This window comes from Thermobia domestica, chromosome 5, assembly GCF_964235325.1.
Source record: "Thermobia domestica chromosome 5, izTheDome1.hap1.1, whole genome shotgun sequence".
Taxonomy (NCBI): domain Eukaryota; kingdom Metazoa; phylum Arthropoda; class Insecta; order Zygentoma; family Lepismatidae; genus Thermobia; species Thermobia domestica.
Window position 1 is genome coordinate 321,380,373 of NC_137458.1, and position 19,401 is coordinate 321,399,773.

Here is a 19,401-nt window from a genome sequence, read left to right on the forward strand (position 1 = left end):
ACTCAATGTCAAGTCTAGTGTCAATACACCCGAGGAACCGACATGAGGGGGACCCAATAGACACATGAAGTAGTCGAAGCAGTGGACCGAAACAAGACCAGCGATAGTATAGGAGTATACTCCTCTTGGGAGCCGTGAACACTAGTGTATTGGCAACTGATGTATTTATGCCTTCCGTCCTTCCGTTGCTCCCTGGAGAGGAGTCTCTGACGTCACGCAGTACCCAGTTAGAAATAGCCACGTAAACCCTCGATAATGGAGGATATAACCGATATTATCATTAACCACATTATCGTGAGCCTCAAAGTTGCATTTCACGCAAGGAACGCACATACCATGTATATGTATGTATCTTGTTTATGAGTCGTAGAACATTACTACCGTAAGACTACTACGTGGCAGAAATTAAATATGTTCAGACATGATAATAGTATTCGTTCACATTCACTTTAAATAACGTTTGAACAGTGAAGAGAGAAAACCAAAAATTGAATTTTAGTTTAAAAACCGAAAGTAGGTTTTAAAAACAGAAACCGAAAATCGATTTTGAAAACCGAAAACCGGTTTTGAAAACTGAAAATAGATTTTTTTTTTAAATTTCAACTTTTTCAAAAATTGATTTTTGGGTTTCCGAAAAATCGATTAGGACAGCACTAGTCGTAACTCTAAAATGTCAATTTTAGGTAAGTCACAAAACAATCGTTGTGTCTACAGAAATATGATAACCATTTTGGAAATTGTAACGTTATTTTAATAGGTGCAGTATTCATTAATGTACAGAAAACTTTTCTTAGATACATACAAATTACAATTATTACACAATAAAAATATACGTTGCTTTGTTCAGTGGTTTCTAATTTGTTATTTAAAATAGCAAAGGTAATATGAACCAGTTAGTTACAAACTGATAACAATTTAAAACATAACTTGAGTTAATGACGATCTTATTCTGGGGATGCGATTGATTTTCTATTATTATTATTATTATTATTATTATTATTATTATTATTATTATTATTATTTCTGTATACAATAATATATTTTTCCAACAATAAACTACACTTTGAACTAAAATGAAACTCCCAGGTGTTACGGTCGTTGGAGGCATGTGGCCAACCAAATGTCGTAGTTAATTCATGTATAGTCAGTCAGCACTGTTATTTCGTATAGGCTCGGATTACTGTTATTTCTAGGCTTTTAGACCATATTTTGTTACATGTTAGCAAAATTACTTTTCAAGTGATTCGTAACAGCCATGGGACTGAATAATACCAGAAAGGCTTTGTCCTACCAGGAATGAATACCTCGGGGGGAGGTATGGAAAATTGACCTATTAGCCTTCTCCTCCTAGTACATGGTAGTGAAACAGATATTTTCTCCGAAATCCGGTGTTGCCAAGAAATTCTAGCTAGCTGACAATTCTCGACCAGAGGAGTGCGTATTCCTCTCTGTCACTTGAGAAAGGTTTTGGCGAAAAAAAAAAAAAAAAAAAAAAAAGTAGCGTGGAAACTCCCGAATGGTTTCTGTTGTTTTGTTATTTGACACTGAGTGGAAAAATCTTCCTTCTTCCTTTGGAGAGGAACAAAATTCGAACTGGGCGCCAGCTCTCGGCGAAAATAGGGGGTGAGCAAAAGCTAATCTTCTCCGTCACATGAATAAGGAATGGAATGTCTCAAATGTTTTGGCAAAGAAAAAAGTAGTCTGGAAACTCCGAGTGCTTGATGTTACTTTGTTATTTGACACTTTCAACCTGCTTTCAACAGAATATTTCTTTTTCCATTGAGAAGGAATGATCTATATATGCAGGCAAGTTGGTCAGTGTTTGTTTATTTCCTCCTTCTCTATATAGAAAGAAAGAACCCACACGTGTAAGCCATTAATCACAGTGTAATGGGGACCAAAGCTATGGCAACGTCGTTGAACATAAGTTAAGTTACAATGTCACTAGTAAGAGGATATGATTGTTCGGACAGTTCCGATTACCACCCACTAAGGTTTTTAAGATTCTGCCAGTTCTATGAGAGATAGATGCTAAATACACACGAGTAGAGCATAGAGCGAAAGACTGGGCTGAGTTGAAGGAGCGCGATGTCTATGTTATGTCAGTATTGCCAGATCTGAAAACACATCAAAGGTAGGTGACCAGATTCTATCAATGTTGCCAAAATCCAGATTTAAAGCCGGTTTATATTCATGAATAAAGAATGATTCTTTAATCCTTTTTTTTTTTTTTTTTTCTAAACCTATCACATTAATGTTTTATATTGTGTGTATATTGCTTTAAGGGAAGCAACAATCCTGACTAATGGTGGTTTCGGTATTCTTTAAAACCGATGATTCGGTTTTCACCGGATTCAGTTTCGGTTTTCTTCAAAACCGGTTCATGTCTTTTTTTCTTCAAAATTTGTTATATTTCTGACAAGAATAGTGTTTCGTTGTTCTCCAGCAACCAATTCCGCTTTAACAGAAATAGTTTTATGTGTTTTCCAAAACGTTTTCACCGAAACTAGTTATGGTGAAAAACCGAACCGGTTTCTGGAGAAAACTGAAATGACGGTTTTTCGGACTTCGGTTTTCTAGAAACCGGTTTTGCCCATCCCTAATCCTGATATGCCCTCTTCTTGGGACTGTTTTGTCTTTCTAATATGTTCTTTAATTCGGGTGTTAATATTGCGTTTCCTTTGACCTATATATGAGAAGTCACATTCACATTAAGCAAGATAAATACCTCACCTATTTCAATCAACAATTAAACAGGATCAACAGTTTTTTGTTAATATGAAAGATTTTATTTTCATTTCATTTCAACCTAAAAGACAGACGTGGGATGTTAAATTATTATAAATGACACCATTTAGATGACACAATGAATCCAGTGATTAAATGAATGAGTCTTACCTTGATCTATATTTTCAATATTATAAATTGCTTCCTCCTGTTCTATATCCCCGATGTCACCAAATAAATCCTCCGCCTTTCTCTTGCGGGTGTCATTACTTTGTTGCGGAGTATTACACGAGTTCTCAGTCGGTGGAAGGGCGAAGCTACTTTCAACACTGGGTACAGATGAAACATCAACATTTTCTTTGTTAGCTTCAGGCGCAATAGCTGCAGCTTTAGGACTACTGAAATCTAAACTTCTTTTGGATTTTGGGGCTGCGCCCATGTCCATAATAGGGTAGGAATCATCTGAAAAGTAAAAAAGATTAAATTAAACTAGCTGAACATGCGCTCTCTACACAACGCATCATTCACATATGAAAAAACCTTGTTAATCCTCACATCTGTACATGTCCCTTTACAGACACAAGTGAAAGACGTCTCGATAAAAATTGGCAAGAGATACCAAAAAGGGGAGATTTTTCCGATTACTTTTTCAATATCTCGCACCGTTTGCAAAATTTGAGTCTACTTCCGGTTGGAGTTTATAATTCAAGTGTGATCAATGTTTTCTTTCTTCTTGCATGCAGTACGTAATAAGCAAATACATTACACACACAATTAAATATAATGTCAGTGATATATGGTGTTCATTGGGCAAAACACTCAAAACAATAGAGATTCAATTTAGAGTGGAGAAATGGTTATCCTTCGTTTTTCATTTTTATTTGGTCATGAAACTAACGCCTGAGAGGTATGCAACCCCGTATACAATTATGTGGTGTTGGAATGTATAATGCGTGCGATATGATGCTTTAGTTTTCTTTTTTTTATTTCAATTTCAACACTTCCAGTGTACCCGTAAAAAATATAATAAAGAAATAATGGCCATGTTTTTTAAATATTCAATTAGAACTGGACAATCTACACAAAATTTGCAATCGTTCAGTGAAAACGTCATCTTTCTAGACCCTGTAGTTTCCGAGATCTCATTGTCGAAAGGATTCGCCACAAACATATAAACGCTCACTAACGTATAGTTTAAAAAACTCCAAAGATGGCAGCACAATTCATTTGCATTGATTTTGGAAAACGCTTATTAAAATACAAAGGCTTTGAACAATAATTAAAAAAAAATAAACTTTTTATGAAAAAGGTCTACTGAAATCATTTATTTAAAGTACACATAGTTTAAAATATTTGTTTCTGTTGAACGTGAAATCACAAATAACCGTAAATCAAAGGTCATAGGTTGGAGTTCAGGCGCTTTTGTTGCTATTGTAGCATTTTAATAGATAGATATTTGCGAATGAATTCAACAAAAAGATCCACTATTTTATCTATTTATCTATTTCTCTCTCTCTCACGGGAGGGGTTCCTGGTTTAATACATACTTTGTGTCAATTAATGTTATTATTTGCTTATATTTCACTTTATATATTCTGGACGTATTAACTTACTATGTAAATAGGTCTTAAAATAAAGCAACTTTACAAAAAATCGAAAACCTACGAAGAAAAATCGAGATGTCTTCACTAAATAACTTGATCTATCTTCAAGGGGAAGTTCTTCTGAAGATCTTCCAGAATATCGAACGTAAGGTATGTATATACTTTTATTTTCTATATGATATGTCCTTTTCACACGTAGCCACTGAGTTGCGCCACTTTATGAACGGAAATATAAACCAAGCAACTGACAGCAGACACCGACACCTTTTCTTTTTTTTTTTTTTTTTTTTTTATTTTTGTTTGTTTGTTTGTTTGTTTTTTATCTTCCAACATCCATGTTTATTTCTGTAGTGGGGCAGGGTTGCCAGACACAAGAAATATATAGCACCTAGGTACTAGTAGGGTATATTAGACGTAAATCCACAAAATTACTATATTGTATTGTATGGTAGTAACATAAAGAAGCAAGCAACAATCTCTTCTTGGTACCTTATGCGTTCATCACAGAGATGATACCGCATTGTAATACAGAATATAGGAATAGCCTAAGTTGTTTAAGCCAGTCGATAACTCCAGTATGTGGTGCAAAATAAGGCAAATTTTAATTGATAAACAAGTATGCATTTTTCATTTCTGGTCAGTAATCCAACTAAGTTTATGTTCTTTTAAAAAAGATTCATTGGCACTCTTGTGTGGTGGCGGCAACTGCAGCGTCCCCGTACAAAAGCTTCCATTTAACATAATGCTTGTTCACGAGTAGCGGGTACTCAAGAGCTGCTCGAGACGGTGGCGGCGACTGTTTTAGTGGAAGCAGCTGCAGCTGCCCCGTACGAAAGTTCCAATATAAATACTTCACAAGCGGTGGCGCAAATCAGTGGCCTGGTGTGAGAAAGGAAAAAAAATCCGTTTTGAATTTTACGTCCCACGATTATGCCGGTTAGGCTAAAGACGGCGGTGATGGTAAGAAATGAGTGAAATGGTGGAATGAAGAAAGTGGGAGGAAACGGGAGAACCCCGAGAAAACCCACGCACACGGTGTTTGTCCACCACAAAGTTCACTTGGCGCGAGCTGGGATCGAACCAGGGACTCCAAGCACCAGAGGTGAACGCTCTACCACTGAGCCACCGCGACCCTCGTGTGAGAAAGGGCATAAAACTGCCTACATATCATGACAACCTTAACGTATTCAAAATTTATTTGCATCTGGTTTCCATGCAAAAATACACATGAAATAAATAACACATACATATGTAGAATACTTTGAAATCTTCTAACTTTATAATTTACATTTTCATAGGAGGTTAAGAATTAAGCTTAATTTAGTCAGATATTGAATGCAATCAGCATATTTTGATTACGAACATGTGAATTACCCCTTCTAAATGCTTCTCTGCATCGAAATTATAACCAGATAATTTATTCCGAAAAAGCACTTAGAAGGAGGAAGTGCTTCCATTTCATTCACCATTTTTAATTAATTGAAGTAATCCATCAAAAATGAACGTTAGTTTTGAGTCTCGTGTTCTATCCACGGGCGAAAAATATGAGCAATTTTGGATTGGGGGGATACACGTTTTTCGCCCATAAAACAAAATTGACACGGTCAATCATCCTGGGGTTTCGAAATTTGGATTGCGTGTAACATAATACATAGAATCCATACTCCGGTTTTATTTTTTGTGTGGGGCTGTGTAATCGGACTGAACATAAAAATCCAAGAACACGATTTTGTCTATCTTATGGTCACATGATGTGCGATCAAACCAGTAATCCTTCAGCTAACATTGGATGCTGTACCAGCCGATTGGATACTGTATCTACGTATTAAATCTTTTAAGTATTTCTCCACTATTCAAATGTGTTTTATTGTAATATACAGTAAATCACTATCTTAAAAGTTTACATTAAGATCATTTCCTTGAATTAATCTACATATATCAATATTTTAAACCTTTCCGTCGTGATTTTTCTGCATTGCAAAGATGTGGTCATATGTTAACGCTCAAGGAGGCTGACTTCTCTTGAAGGAGGAGGAAAGCAAAAATTATTCAACCCCGGGAAATCATCCATTACTGCCTTTTCTACTTCAAAACAAAAACGCGCGAAAATACGAAATGTTGATATATATATATATATATATATATCAGGGTTGGCAAAAAGCATGGTTTTATTGAAAAAAAACCAACAAAAAACAGCGTTTTTTATTTTATTTTTTTTATTTATTTATTTAGTTTATTTTTTTTATTTTTTTTTATTATTATTATTATTTTTTTTTAAATAATTTGTTTTAGGTATTTATATTATATGAACAGATATATTTGGTCTAGGAATTAATTCGTGCGGGTGGACAAGAGATGGCGCAACGAACGGAGCGTCCCACAGTTCCGTGTATCCACACATGTGTTGCAAACCCCTGTCATCGCGTATCGTTCGTAGTATAGGCCAGTGGATTAAAGCGTCAACAACACCAGTTTGTAGTTAAGTGAACATGGCGCAATTTGTGCCTGATAAAGTGTTTTTGCGGGGTGTCCTGCTGCATTACTTTAACATGCAGAAAAGTGCGACTGAAAGTCATCGTATTTTGGTGGAAGTGTATGGTGACCATGCTCTAGCTGAGCGAACGTGTCAGAAGTGGTTTGCACGGTTTAGAAGTGGTGATTTCGGCTTGGCAGACCAAGAGCGAGCTGGACAGCCAAAAAAATTTCAAGACGAAGAATTGACAGCATTGCTCGAGCAGGATTCGTGTCAAACGCAGGAACAACTTGCAGCAGCATTAGGCGTTGATCAAACAACAGTCTCCAAACGCTTGAAAGCCATGGGAATGATTCAAAAGATGTCACATTGGGTTCCACATGAATTGAAAGACACAGATGTTGAAAGACGAAAAACCATTTGCGAATTGCTGCTTCAACGACAGAGCAGAAAGGGGTTTCTGCATCGAATTATTACGGGTGATGAGAAGTGGATCCATTACGAGAAACCTAAACGAAAAAAGGCCTGGGTCAAACCAGGTGGACCAGGTCCATCACAACCAAAACGAGATATTCACTGTGCAAAGGTTATGCTGTGCATATGGTGGGATATGAAAGGTGTGGTGTACTATGAGCTGCTGCAACCGGGTGAAACTATGAATGGAGAACGTTATCGACGACAATTAATGCGTTTGAAGCAAACTCTGGCCAGAACACGACCAGAATGGGAGAACAGACATGATAAACTTATTGTTCAACATGATAACGCTCGCCCACATGTCGCAAAACCGGTCAAAACCTATTTAGAAAATGTCGGATGGGAAGTTTTACCCCACCCGCCGTATTCACCAGACGTTGCTCCTTCGGACTACTACTTGTTCGATTGCATGAACAACGATTTGATTGGACAGCGGTTTACTTCTTCAGAAGATATCGAAACATGGGTCTCTGACTGGATCGCTTCCAAGGATGAGGACTTCTTTCGCCACGGAATCCGTACATTGCCTGACAGATGGGCGAAAGTGGTGGCTAGCGATGGACAATATTTTTCTTAAGGTATTTATGTATTTTGTGTTTGTACTACAGCTTCAATGTGTGCGTACCAACCACACGAATTAATTCCTAGACCAAATAAGTTTGTATCGCCATGGTGTTATTATGCAACAACGGGGTTATGCTGGAAGGGGTCACATAAACTTAGAGCGGAATCCAAACCGCTTCTCGGCTTACATCCGAGAGAAATTGTTCTCCATTTAGACTCGAAACCGGGACTAATTGGTCACAAATGCGATGAGTCTGCTGACTCACTCACGAAGGACTCCTGATAAAAATACGTCGTACTGATCTTTACATACTTGTTAATATAATTGTCAAGAGTCATTTCAGATGGACAAAACACAGTTGTACAATTGAAACCATTATACAGAATTATATACCTAGGTATAAATCGGGAAACTCCCGCCTCAGACAATGGGAAAATTGTGTTATTACTTCAAATGTAAAGCAATAACGAAAAAATCCCGTTATTGCTTGCCATGTAAAATTTTATGGTCAACGTATCATAATCAGTACGCTAAATCTGAGGTATTAAATTACAAATTTAGTATGTAGATATCATTCAATTAAATTAAAATTCAAAAGTCCAATCCAAGCTAATGCTGGAAGCTACATAGATAGTTGATAAATTTTGCCAATTTCTATCAATATATTTTAGCAATCTTAGCTTCTTTATAAAACAACAGGCATTCAGGAAAGTAGAAGTATACAATTTGGTTTCGTTTCGTATGTTTAGGTTGAAAATCCTTATGTAATGCCGAGGTAAGAAGAAGACTTTCGCTTAAAGTGACATCCGAACCACTACTTGCTTTACACTTGAAAGAAAGGTTATGGTTCGACCGAGAATTGAACATGGATCACCTTGATTAAAATGTGAAAAGGAGATAAATCTAATGCAGATGGTTTGATACGTGGAAACGTCACCATGAAGTTCATACGATTTAAAGATCTTTTTTAAACTTTTTTTTTTTTTTTTTTTTTTTTAACCAGCTAACCCATATATATATATATATATAGACCTTTACCACTAAGGACGACTTTTGAGGCGCTTTATGTTATTGCCTCCTAAGGCGTCAATTTTGTCGTATTTTTGTCATTGTTTTAACAAGGAAGGAACATATATTTCAATAGGACACATTAAGTTTAATGAACTATAATTCCGCTACTCCACTGCACTTTAGCAATGCACATTTTTAGTGTGCTCAATAAGCAAGAAGTAATCTCATTAATTTCTTACTGTAACATCCATTCTTAAATCAAATTGAAATCAATTTTTAGTCGTTACTTGAACCATTTACGAGGTCAGCTTATAGGAATATATTTACAGAAACGCAGGAAGCAACCACCATATTTTGAGATTGAACCTACATTCTTCTATACCACATGTCAATACCGTAATGCTAAAACTACCAAGCCCGCTGCGTTTCGTAATGATATATTCGAATGTCTGCTAATATGTAATTTACAATAAAAATTTGGAAAATCTACAATAAAACCTACTCTCCCTCTCTCTCTCTCTCTCTCTCTTTTTTTTTCTGTTCGTGAACTGCTAAGCGATGGATTGATGGAAAACCTATATTGAATGCCCCTTTAAACTGACAAATCTCATTCACTGGCACTGCACGTTTCTCTAAACTGAGTAACTATATGGGTCGTTCAATATATGCGTTTCCCTAAGCTGCAAAGTATTTAGTTTTTAAGATACATTTATTAACTATACATACATGTGTAGATGAGTCGTTTTTCACCTTCCCACATAATTCTCATTGAGATTCAGGCACTCATCTCACCGTTGCACTAATTTGTCCAAAGCCTTTGAAAAGAAAGAAAAAAAAAAAAAAATCGGGGCTCTGGCTATTTAGCACTCTCCTCATATTACGCTTAACTTGTTCACCTGTTTCGAAACGTTCACCTTGCAATGCAGACTTTAACACCAGAAAAAGACGGAAGCAACTAGGCGCTAAATTGAAATGAAATGAAATGAGATTTTGAGCTTTACGTCTCACGGTTATGCCGGTTAGGCTAAAGGAGACGGTGATAATGAGTGCTGAATGAAATGGTGGAATGAAGAAAGTGGGAGGAAACGGGAGAACCCCGAGAAAACCCACGCACACGGTGTTTGTCCACCACAAAGTTCACTTGGCGGGAGCAGGGTTTGAACCCGAGACCTCTAGCACCAGAGGTGAACGCTCTACCACTGAGCCACCGCGGCCCCTAGGCGCTAAATTGAGGCTGTATGGAGAGTGGGACAGCCGTTTTCACCCTAAATCTTCAATTTTATGTCCTGTTTGCGTGCTGAATGGGGGTGAGAGTTATCGTCAAAAAGAAGAGACCGCTTATATCGAATTGCGTTTTTCCCTGACAAAGAGTTCAGGTTCGGCATAAGCGACCTGGTCTCCTATCAATTCGTGATGAAGAAGTGAAGCTGAATATGAGAAGAATGCAAAACAGCGAGAGCTCTTATTTTTGGAAACGATTTAGACAAATTGATGCAACGGTGAGACAAATGCCTAAATCTCAATGAGGATTATGCGGAGAGATAAGATATCCACCTACACATGAATGTATAGTTTATAAATGTATCTTTAAAAACATTCTTTTACAGCTTAGGGAAACTTACATATTGAACGTCCCACGTATTTATTATTATTCACAATATCATTTCTTATCAGGATTAAAAAAAGAGTTTGTGGTCTAACACTAATGCAGCAAGTCAATTAATAAAAGTTTAAAAAAATGAAAACTTGCGGGATTGAGCGAGCAATTGTGCATCGCAGATTAATGCCAGTTACAAACAATAAAATGCATAAATTGTAATTGTTAAAACAAACACTTTCTCTAGTAATTCAAATGTGATACACGTCACATGTTAATTTCTTACCTTCGTCCATCTCCCTCATCAATTCCAACTCATCTGCATGCATAAGTTCGAACTCCTCCTCTGGGTCTGGGAAGTCCATTTTTGAGGATTCAGAACACTTCGCCAATAATAAATTCCTATAATTAGAAAGCATAAAAGGAATAAACATCAAGCATCATTACACGAAAGAAATCAACCCCCTATCAAAGCCAAGATATGACAAGGTTCTAGAACACAAATTCCCCTCCTGGTCCACCACCCAGAGCCCAAGTTACGTGTATTACGACAAAGCAAATTATTTCAAACTACTCACTAACCAAAGTACCAGTTGCATGAAAGGATTTCTTCCAATAATCTATATTATAAAATAACAGTGGGCACACACCCCAAATGAGTATTATTTTAGAATATATATTGTTAGAAGGCTTTCAATGCAAGCGGAATTTTGGTTGATTAATACTTTCGAATAATCTATTTTGTCGTAATTCAAATAACTTGCCCTAGAAAACAAAACTAACCAGGAACATCAATAACATCAGACAATGCAAAACAATATAAGTATGGCGAACAAATCAACAATAACAAAGTCTGAGTTTCAAAGATCACCACACTGTATGCCACAAAAAATATTTTCTTTATGCATAAAAACCAAACACACATACAAACACAATAGAATCTAGAAACAGAACACTAAAGGAAACTATAAAATGTACACAGAACACACGAGATGTAAAGCAATATATTACAATATATAAATAATTCGACAGACTTACACAATACAATCAGATGCCACATCTACCGCCAATGAGCAATTGAACATAGACTCCGAATACGAAAACGAAACTGAATGAAATTTCGAATAAAAAAAAAAAAAAAAAAAAGCAAACTAAAATAAAATTTGTCCACGTAAAATTAGAGATAATAAAAAAACTTCATTTATCTAAAGTTATAATTAATTAAAACATTATTATTACTTTATGTATAAAACAATAGACCTACATATGGCTAGTGTGGATAAGTAAACAAACGTGGTTGTGGACTGTTCAAAGATTGAAGTTTAGTGTTCTTAGTTTCGGTAATAATATACTTCAACGATTAAAAAAAATCCCAAAACTGGAAAAATGAAATGAAATCATTAAGTTTAACGTCCCACGCTTATGCCGGTTATGCTAAAGGAGACGGTGATAATGAGATCTAAATGAAATGATGGAATGAAGAAAGTGGGAGGAAACGGGGAGAACCCCGAGAAAACCCACGAGCACGGTGTTTGTCCACCAGAAAGTCCACACGCCGCGAGCTGGGGTCGAACCAGGGCCCCAAGCACCGGAGGTGAACGCTCTACCATTGAGCCACCGCGCCCCCTCCAAAAACTGGAAGAAAAGAACACAGAAAAGAATAAGGAACCAAAACAAGATCGGTAAAATATATTTCATTAGTTTTATAGAGGGGGACTTGTGTTCTAGAACCTTTCCCCAAGATATCAATATATTTTTTCTTTAATTTTGGAAGGTATGCATGGATGTTTAATGTTGAAAAAAAAAGAAAAATCTTACTTTCCATCTTGGACATAAGAATCACAACATACAGCTTTAGAACTCCTCTTGTATCTTTATTAACGATAATGCTACACAAACATCGAAAAAGTTTAAAAGGATTTTTATTCCCCGGATATTAAATTATCTAATACGTATCCTGTAACAAAGTACACATTCTAATTTACATTCTACAGTAGATGCACGCAAACATCCTTTTTGGGGGAAATAGTTCCAATATGATGGATTTTAGTAATTTTGCTTATGTTATACAGGGTTTTGTATGTTTAATTTTTTGTGTATGTTACAGGGTAAATTGAAAATATAAGCTATAAATGTAAAGGTAACAAATACTAATCTTTCTTCTAACCAGCTCACGTACAGTAAATAAAGCTGTACTTAATAAAAATAAACCATTGTAAAGCTCACTTTAGCACCCATATTAGTAACTTTTATGCATACGTTTCAACAAGTCCTTGTCATCATTAATGGTATAACGATATGGATAGACATAAATTTTTAAATCAACCCTCGTATTTCCTCAACTCCGATTCTTAGAAATGAAACGCAACCAGTTAACATTTGGAGGAGAACAATGCTAAGGAATTTGTTACCCAAAAGGTACCTCAATTTTCCAGACAGGCCTGTTTCTCCCGTCAGTCCAAACAAGGAAAAGAATTTTTGCTACTCTCGTGCTGAACGCCCACGCAGCAAAACTCATGCGATGACAGATTTTACGTGACAATGTAAAATTTGGTTGTAATCATTAATTTCATGATTTATTGAAATTATCAGTGCCTTTATAGTGATTTCAATTAACCTATGGGTTATCCATTATACATTCTTAGTAAAATAAAGAAGCAAAAACTTAATGTTTTCTACGAACTATATTTTAGTCTGCTAGTGTATTCTTACGCTGTTTGACTGGCAACTATGTGACGCTTGAACAGACGCGTCAGAGCGATCTTAAAACTTCTAAAAACTAAGACGGATAGAAACTAAGCTCTCATATATGCAAACCGCATTAGCAAACACGAAATGTGAAAACGTTCAGAGATATTTTATAAGTCTTGTGATTTCAAGTTAACGAAACATTTTCAATAGTACTACTACGAAAACTTGTGATTTGTGATTTTGTTATATAAACGTTACATTTTCATCTCATACTCGTAGTTGATATCTTTGAATGAAGAAACTCATAGAAGAGATCTAATGCACTCCAGAATTGAAGACGACGCACAAACTCATCTTTATTCAACAGTGCACTAGTGAATTTTTAGCATTGTATCCACCAATCGCGAATATCGTGCGCGTTAACGGTATCGTCTCGTAAATAATTGGGTCATCGAAAAGAAAAAGAAAATTATGATGATAAATCAAAAGTGTTCTGTGTTGGTGTTTACATGTAAATATTTCAGGGTCAGTGATGATAAATCAAAATATAAATGTCTTACGAAATATTTCTTTTCTTTTTAAAATTCGTAGAAAGGAAAATCTAATAAGATTAAAGAGTGTAATTTTACATTTCCTTTCATAGTGAATCTAGGATGTTAAAGTTTTAAAAACGCATGCAGTCTAAAGTAGTATGTCACAAGGTAAGGTATTTTTTAAGCAGTGAGCTGCAAACGTTTACTTTCGTCTCCCACTACTCGTCTGGTGTTAATCACGCATGGCTGTCCCACCTTGTATTCTTTTACAGGTATTGACCAGTATATCTTGGACCTGACGCAACAGCGACGGTGGGTATACGGCAAATGTCTCCAGTTGGTATAACTCCCGAATCCTAGGACCGTGGGGGGTGAAGTTATTTGTTTTGTTACCAGTTTCTTACTCTAATTTATTAACTTGCGCAATTGAATGATGTTATAAAGAAGATTTTTAAAGAGATCCAAGGTTCGGATCCCGATAGTATTATTAGTTGGTCTTCTCGAATTGGAACAAGGAAGTGTCGAATCCGCTTACCCTTATATCTGTCGCTCCGAACAGGAACAGACCTTATATCTGGCTTTCCGTCATAGGAACAGATAATGAACGAACCCGGCACCCTTATATCTGGTTCCCGAAACAGAAACGTACTAGGATTAATAGGAAAATGTGTTCCGACCTCCCAAACTCCCCTTAAAATGGTACGTTCCATGAATCAACGTAAATATTCCTTAACGGACATGTAAAGCGAACGTCGACAAGAACTTCTTGAAATGTATACGGAAAAAGTTACTAATATGGACGCTCAAATGAATTCAACATTGGTTTATTTTATTATTAGATACGCATCCTATAAGTTTATCGAAAGTAGATTATAGCTGTACTTACCTAAAGTACCCAAATGGTAAATCTCACCGTGAACGTTTCAGCGAAGTTACTGGCCTTTTCAGTATAGATAATTTCAGAAAATAAGCGTTGCCTGCACTATAGAACTACATCATTGCTGCACTATAGATTTTAAAAATTAAAATTTCCGTTTTTCCTCATGTCAACTCTTTCCCTCCTCTGGTGCGCCACTTACTGGATGATGTAACCAGTGGCGTATTTAGCGGGGAGGTGGGTATCGGGTTCAAGCCCCCTCCCCCTAAAAGGACATAATGTTTTTAAGTCTGAGAAGCACGATTCCCCCATAAGATAAGCCATTATCCACACTATACAAAGTGAAGTAAGGTAAAATTAAGTATCTGAAGGCAGTGTGCTAACTCACGAAGCGCAACCATACAAGTGTCCCAGAATTAAGTGGAATTATGAAATTTACATAATTAATGCGTTTGTCATTTCAGAACACTAATGTGTAAGCAATGAAAATATATCAGGATATTACCTCAAATGTTCATAATAACGAAAGACGCGCCTTTGGAGTGGGAGACCTGGATTCGATTCCCAACGGAAGCTCGTGTGGTTCGGATTCCACGTTAACCAGTAGGTTCCGTCTCGTATAGCCTTGTTGTTGAAAGGGACGTTAAACTCAAAATCAACTCATCATAATCTAAGACGTAAGGTAATTGGTCATTATTCAAGCAGACGGTTCTACCGAATTTTGAGGTTAGGTTAGAGCTTTGTATTTCTTTTAGCAGAGCATGCACTAAATAAGAAGCTCCATTACCATTGCAGATGGACTTCAGGAGGGCTTGGTATAAATACAGTGCGGACGTATGGCATAAAAAAACTATAGTGTAAAACACGAACCTAATTGTACTAAGTGCCCACTAAAATTCACGAAAGCTATCTAAAACCGAGTCAAGGCAGAAGCGCAGTAGGGACGCTCGAGCGGTAGCGAAGGGGTGCGTCCGCAGGGAGCAGGCGCGTCAGCGACGGGAGTATACGCATAAACGAGGGCAGCAGAAGAGCACACACAATACTTTCACCATCACTCAAAAGGTACTAGTATACAACAGTACCTCGTCATCTTCTGTGCGCGTGGATACTTCCTACTGTTGCACTACGTATAAAAATGATTTTATTACATTTAGAAGTGGTAATAGAACACGCAAGAAACCCAGATCATGTATTCACACTCCAACATGAAGTGTGAATACACCGTGATCTGCGTTTCTTATGTGTTCCATTACCACTTCTACATAAAAAAAATCATTTTTATACGTAGTGCAACAGTAAGAAGCATCCACGTGCACGTGACATGCGATATGTGTTTCAAATCCCCCACATATACTCATACACTACGTACAAGGGGACATTATTATTCTTCGCATACCATAAAACACAACGAAACGAAACGCAAACCGACGTACATTTTATTTTATATTACTCAGTAATTAAATGAAAGTCGCCTTGTTACCTCATTTTCAAGTTCCTAAATCCTCAATGAATAATTCGTAAAAGACTGCACTTCGTGAGTCCTCTCTAAATGATGAGGTACTGTCGTATACTATATCCAATTTTTCACATCGTATTTTACCTATAAATTTTCTATTTGGTAGAATCGTCTGCTCGAATGAACCTCAAGTTAGTGTTACTTGCACTATAGGTGTTATAGCATATATACACTGAAACCCTCCTGAAGTGAATCTACACCAAAGGATGCAAGTCCACACTCTGAAAGTGACTGCTTAAGATACAGAGTCAATTTACTGAAAAACAACTATATATGCAATGAATTCATGTACGAATCCGTACATCTGCACCCCACATTCAACCATAGGCCTACCTTACTTTACGCCTTTTGTATATCAACTGCATGAGCAGTTTCAGGATTACTTCTTTCTGAATCGATACTTTTGACTGAGTGAAATATTCTTGCAAGCTAATCTTAAAAGTTTGTTCTAAAGAAAATATAGAAATACATTCCCTACATTACTACTGACAGCATTTCACTCTTACGCACTATGAACATGAATGTATATTATTTACATTTAAAAAGTAATTTTCTCATTTCTTACATCTATCATATAGAAATTAAAATTACTTACTTTAAAATATTTATGTAATGAATATTTTTAGTCTTATATGTCTTTCGTATTATCACAGTGGTATATTATTTACATTTACAACAAGCCCGCCATTTCCTACTTAGGATGTCAGTGTTGCTAATATATTTTCCTACTGTCCTCAATACTGAAGCAGAATAGTCCATAAAGTTATCGTCATAGAAATGGAACGTTTACGGTTAAATTGAAGGAATACGTATGAAAGAGGATTATCTAGGAGATAAATTTGCACTGTCGGAGTATTTCTTTACAATGTAGAAGATGAGTATATTATGTTTACAAATACCGGTACTGACTGTTTGCTGTTATTAAGCACCACAAATGCTACGCAAAAACAGTTTCCAGCCACCATCTTGGACAAGACTTATCGGCAATTTACAAAAGAAATTAAACGGGTACAACATAGGATATGATTAGTAGAAAAAAAGTTAAAAAGTAGTAAGTGGAAAAGAGTAATAGAAAACCTACAAAGTAATAAGGAACGTTGGTTGTTACAAAAGTTCTAAGCAGGGGCGGATCCAGGACTGACTTCTTGGGGGCGGTGGGTTGTAATACTGTTACTTAGAGCTACTTTTAATAGCTCCAAACTCTGGGAAAATAAGAAAGTTTACTCTTCGGGGGAGGGGGCGATCGCCTCCCTGTATCCACCTCTAGTTCTAAGCCTACCTCAGGTGTAAAAGTGCGGGGGAAAGCGAGGGGACGTCATCGCCCCACCTCAAAAATTATGTAGGGCGTCCCCCCAGTTTCTAAGGAATTACAATGGGCAAAGATAGGCAGGAGAACGGCGTGACGAGTGGCGTCGGAGTATTTTTCAGCTGGGAGGTGACAAACTGATTTTGAACTACTGTCTTGAAAATAGACTGGGGAATGTAATCTAGGTAAGATAATACAAACATATGTTCGTAATGTAACGACAATTGGATTTGGTTGCTCAGTAAGTTTGGCTATATCGGCCCTTCATGTGACTGAGGGATGACGTCCCTCAGCGAGTACACAACCCAGGAAAGTAACAGAGGAAGAAAAGGAAGAAGTAATGAGAAGAGGAAGTCACTGCCCATATAGAATGTGCCATCCCAGCATTTGCCTGAGGGAAACCGTGAAATAACATGTCACGATGGCCGGCCTCGGGGTTCGAACCTCGGAGGAACACCAAAATAAACAGTATTATTACACCAACGCGGTTAGTGCACTAACTCAACTACGAATAAATATACTACGGTATATAATTTCTAAATGTTACGATATTCTTTTTAAAACATCTGTACTGTATATATTTATGCAATAGCAATTTCTGATTCCCACCCTCTTGTTTCTTTTTGTTCAAGAATGCTATAGTTTTTTACTTAAAAAGAAAGTACTCTCGAACTCTGGTATGATTATTGCAATTATTCCATTAGCGTTACCCAATGATAATGAAAAATATTGACTCTGATATTTTTACATACATAACTAGGTCATAGAAATAACAGTTACTGCTTAAATACAGTCCTTTGCACAAACGCTGCAATAGACTGTTGCTACTTTCTATAAGAATGAATATAGGTTACTCATTTTTCTGAAAATATTTACATCTAGTTCTGTATTTTTATTTACTTTTTCTTTGTCCAAAAGTCATATATCATGGGCCTAAGTTTCATCTCATGCTTAGACTTTTAATATAAAAATGTTTAATAATTATTCAGGAAACATCATTACCAATATTATGATGTTGACATAATGTTGACAATAAATGTATTCACGGAAGAACATGAGAACTTCGTCCGCCCCTTTTCACGAAATCAAGCATTTTCGCTGTAAATTCTCTTTGGAAGTTATGCACGTACGCAGAAATTTATTTCGGAAGGGGTCCAAATCTTTTTGAGGGCCAAAATCTAACACGAGAATAGATTATATTAATTAAATATACAGAAAATTCAGGATATCGGGGGAGGTCCGGACCCCTGGGACCCACCTCCGTATACATCCCTGTCGGAAGTGTCCTTGCTGACGTTTGTGAACGTGTCCCCTCTTCAAGCAAGAACGTCCTAAATACTGTCATTCGTTAGTGCTCACAAGGGATACATATTTCCTCGCTATAAAACTTACTGCACTCTTCATATTGTTTGTAAGAATAATTTAAATTTATAGAAAATAAATTTAAATGTCCTGTTACGCATTTAAACTATTATCCTTTTTGAACTTTGAAATCTCGCTCAACTACTTGTTCCATATTGCAGATCTATGATTACTTAAACAACAATTCTTAAAGAATTTAGTGTGTTTTGAGAACTTATACCAATGGAAATAAAGTAAATTTTCAGTTCTTTTTCCTAAATCTTTCTCTCTAACATAGGGTCAGAAAAAGCACTCGGTCTCGTATCTCAGGGAGAAAGATGAATTTGGAATACAGAATTTTTTCACATTACCATAAAAAAATAATAAATAAAATAGTTCATATAATCACTCTTGTGTGATGTTTTTACAGTCTGAAAGTGGAGGCGCAAAACGGGTACCTCGGCCTCCATGAAAATTGCAGGGGGGGGGGCAGCTGCCCCATTGCCCTTCCCCGGTTCCGACGCCCCTGCGTGACATCATGCCGCTACATACCGTCCCTTCCTTTTCAGATCCATTTTTACCTAGGAACTTAGCAGCAGAGTTTATGGATGATATTACTTCTCAACATAGTCCTCTGACAAGGCAACACATTTTGGTCATCGATGTTCAAGTGTGTTAATGCC

At 36.6% G+C, this 19,401-nt stretch overlaps 1 protein-coding gene across 2 annotated transcripts in view; it reads right to left on the bottom strand.

Moving 5' to 3' along the window:
• cutlet (chromosome transmission fidelity protein 18 homolog) overlaps nt 1-16,813 on the bottom strand; it is a 107,515-nt gene extending 90,702 nt beyond the window's left edge. Inside the window, exons 1-3 of one of the 2 annotated variants that reach the window (XM_081760534.1) lie at nt 16,667-16,813; nt 10,741-10,856; nt 2,899-3,189 (exon numbers count right to left, since the gene is read on the bottom strand). In XM_081760534.1, coding sequence (XP_081616660.1) covers nt 2,899-3,189; nt 10,741-10,819 — 370 coding nt within the window. In that variant the 5' untranslated portion in view covers nt 10,820-10,856; nt 16,667-16,813. Of the gene's footprint in view, nt 1-2,898; nt 3,190-10,740; nt 10,857-16,404; nt 16,521-16,666 lie in introns of those variants that run through there. The other variant, XM_081760533.1, reaches the window with a different exon arrangement.
• Between the last annotated feature and the right edge of the window lie 2,588 nt (nt 16,814-19,401).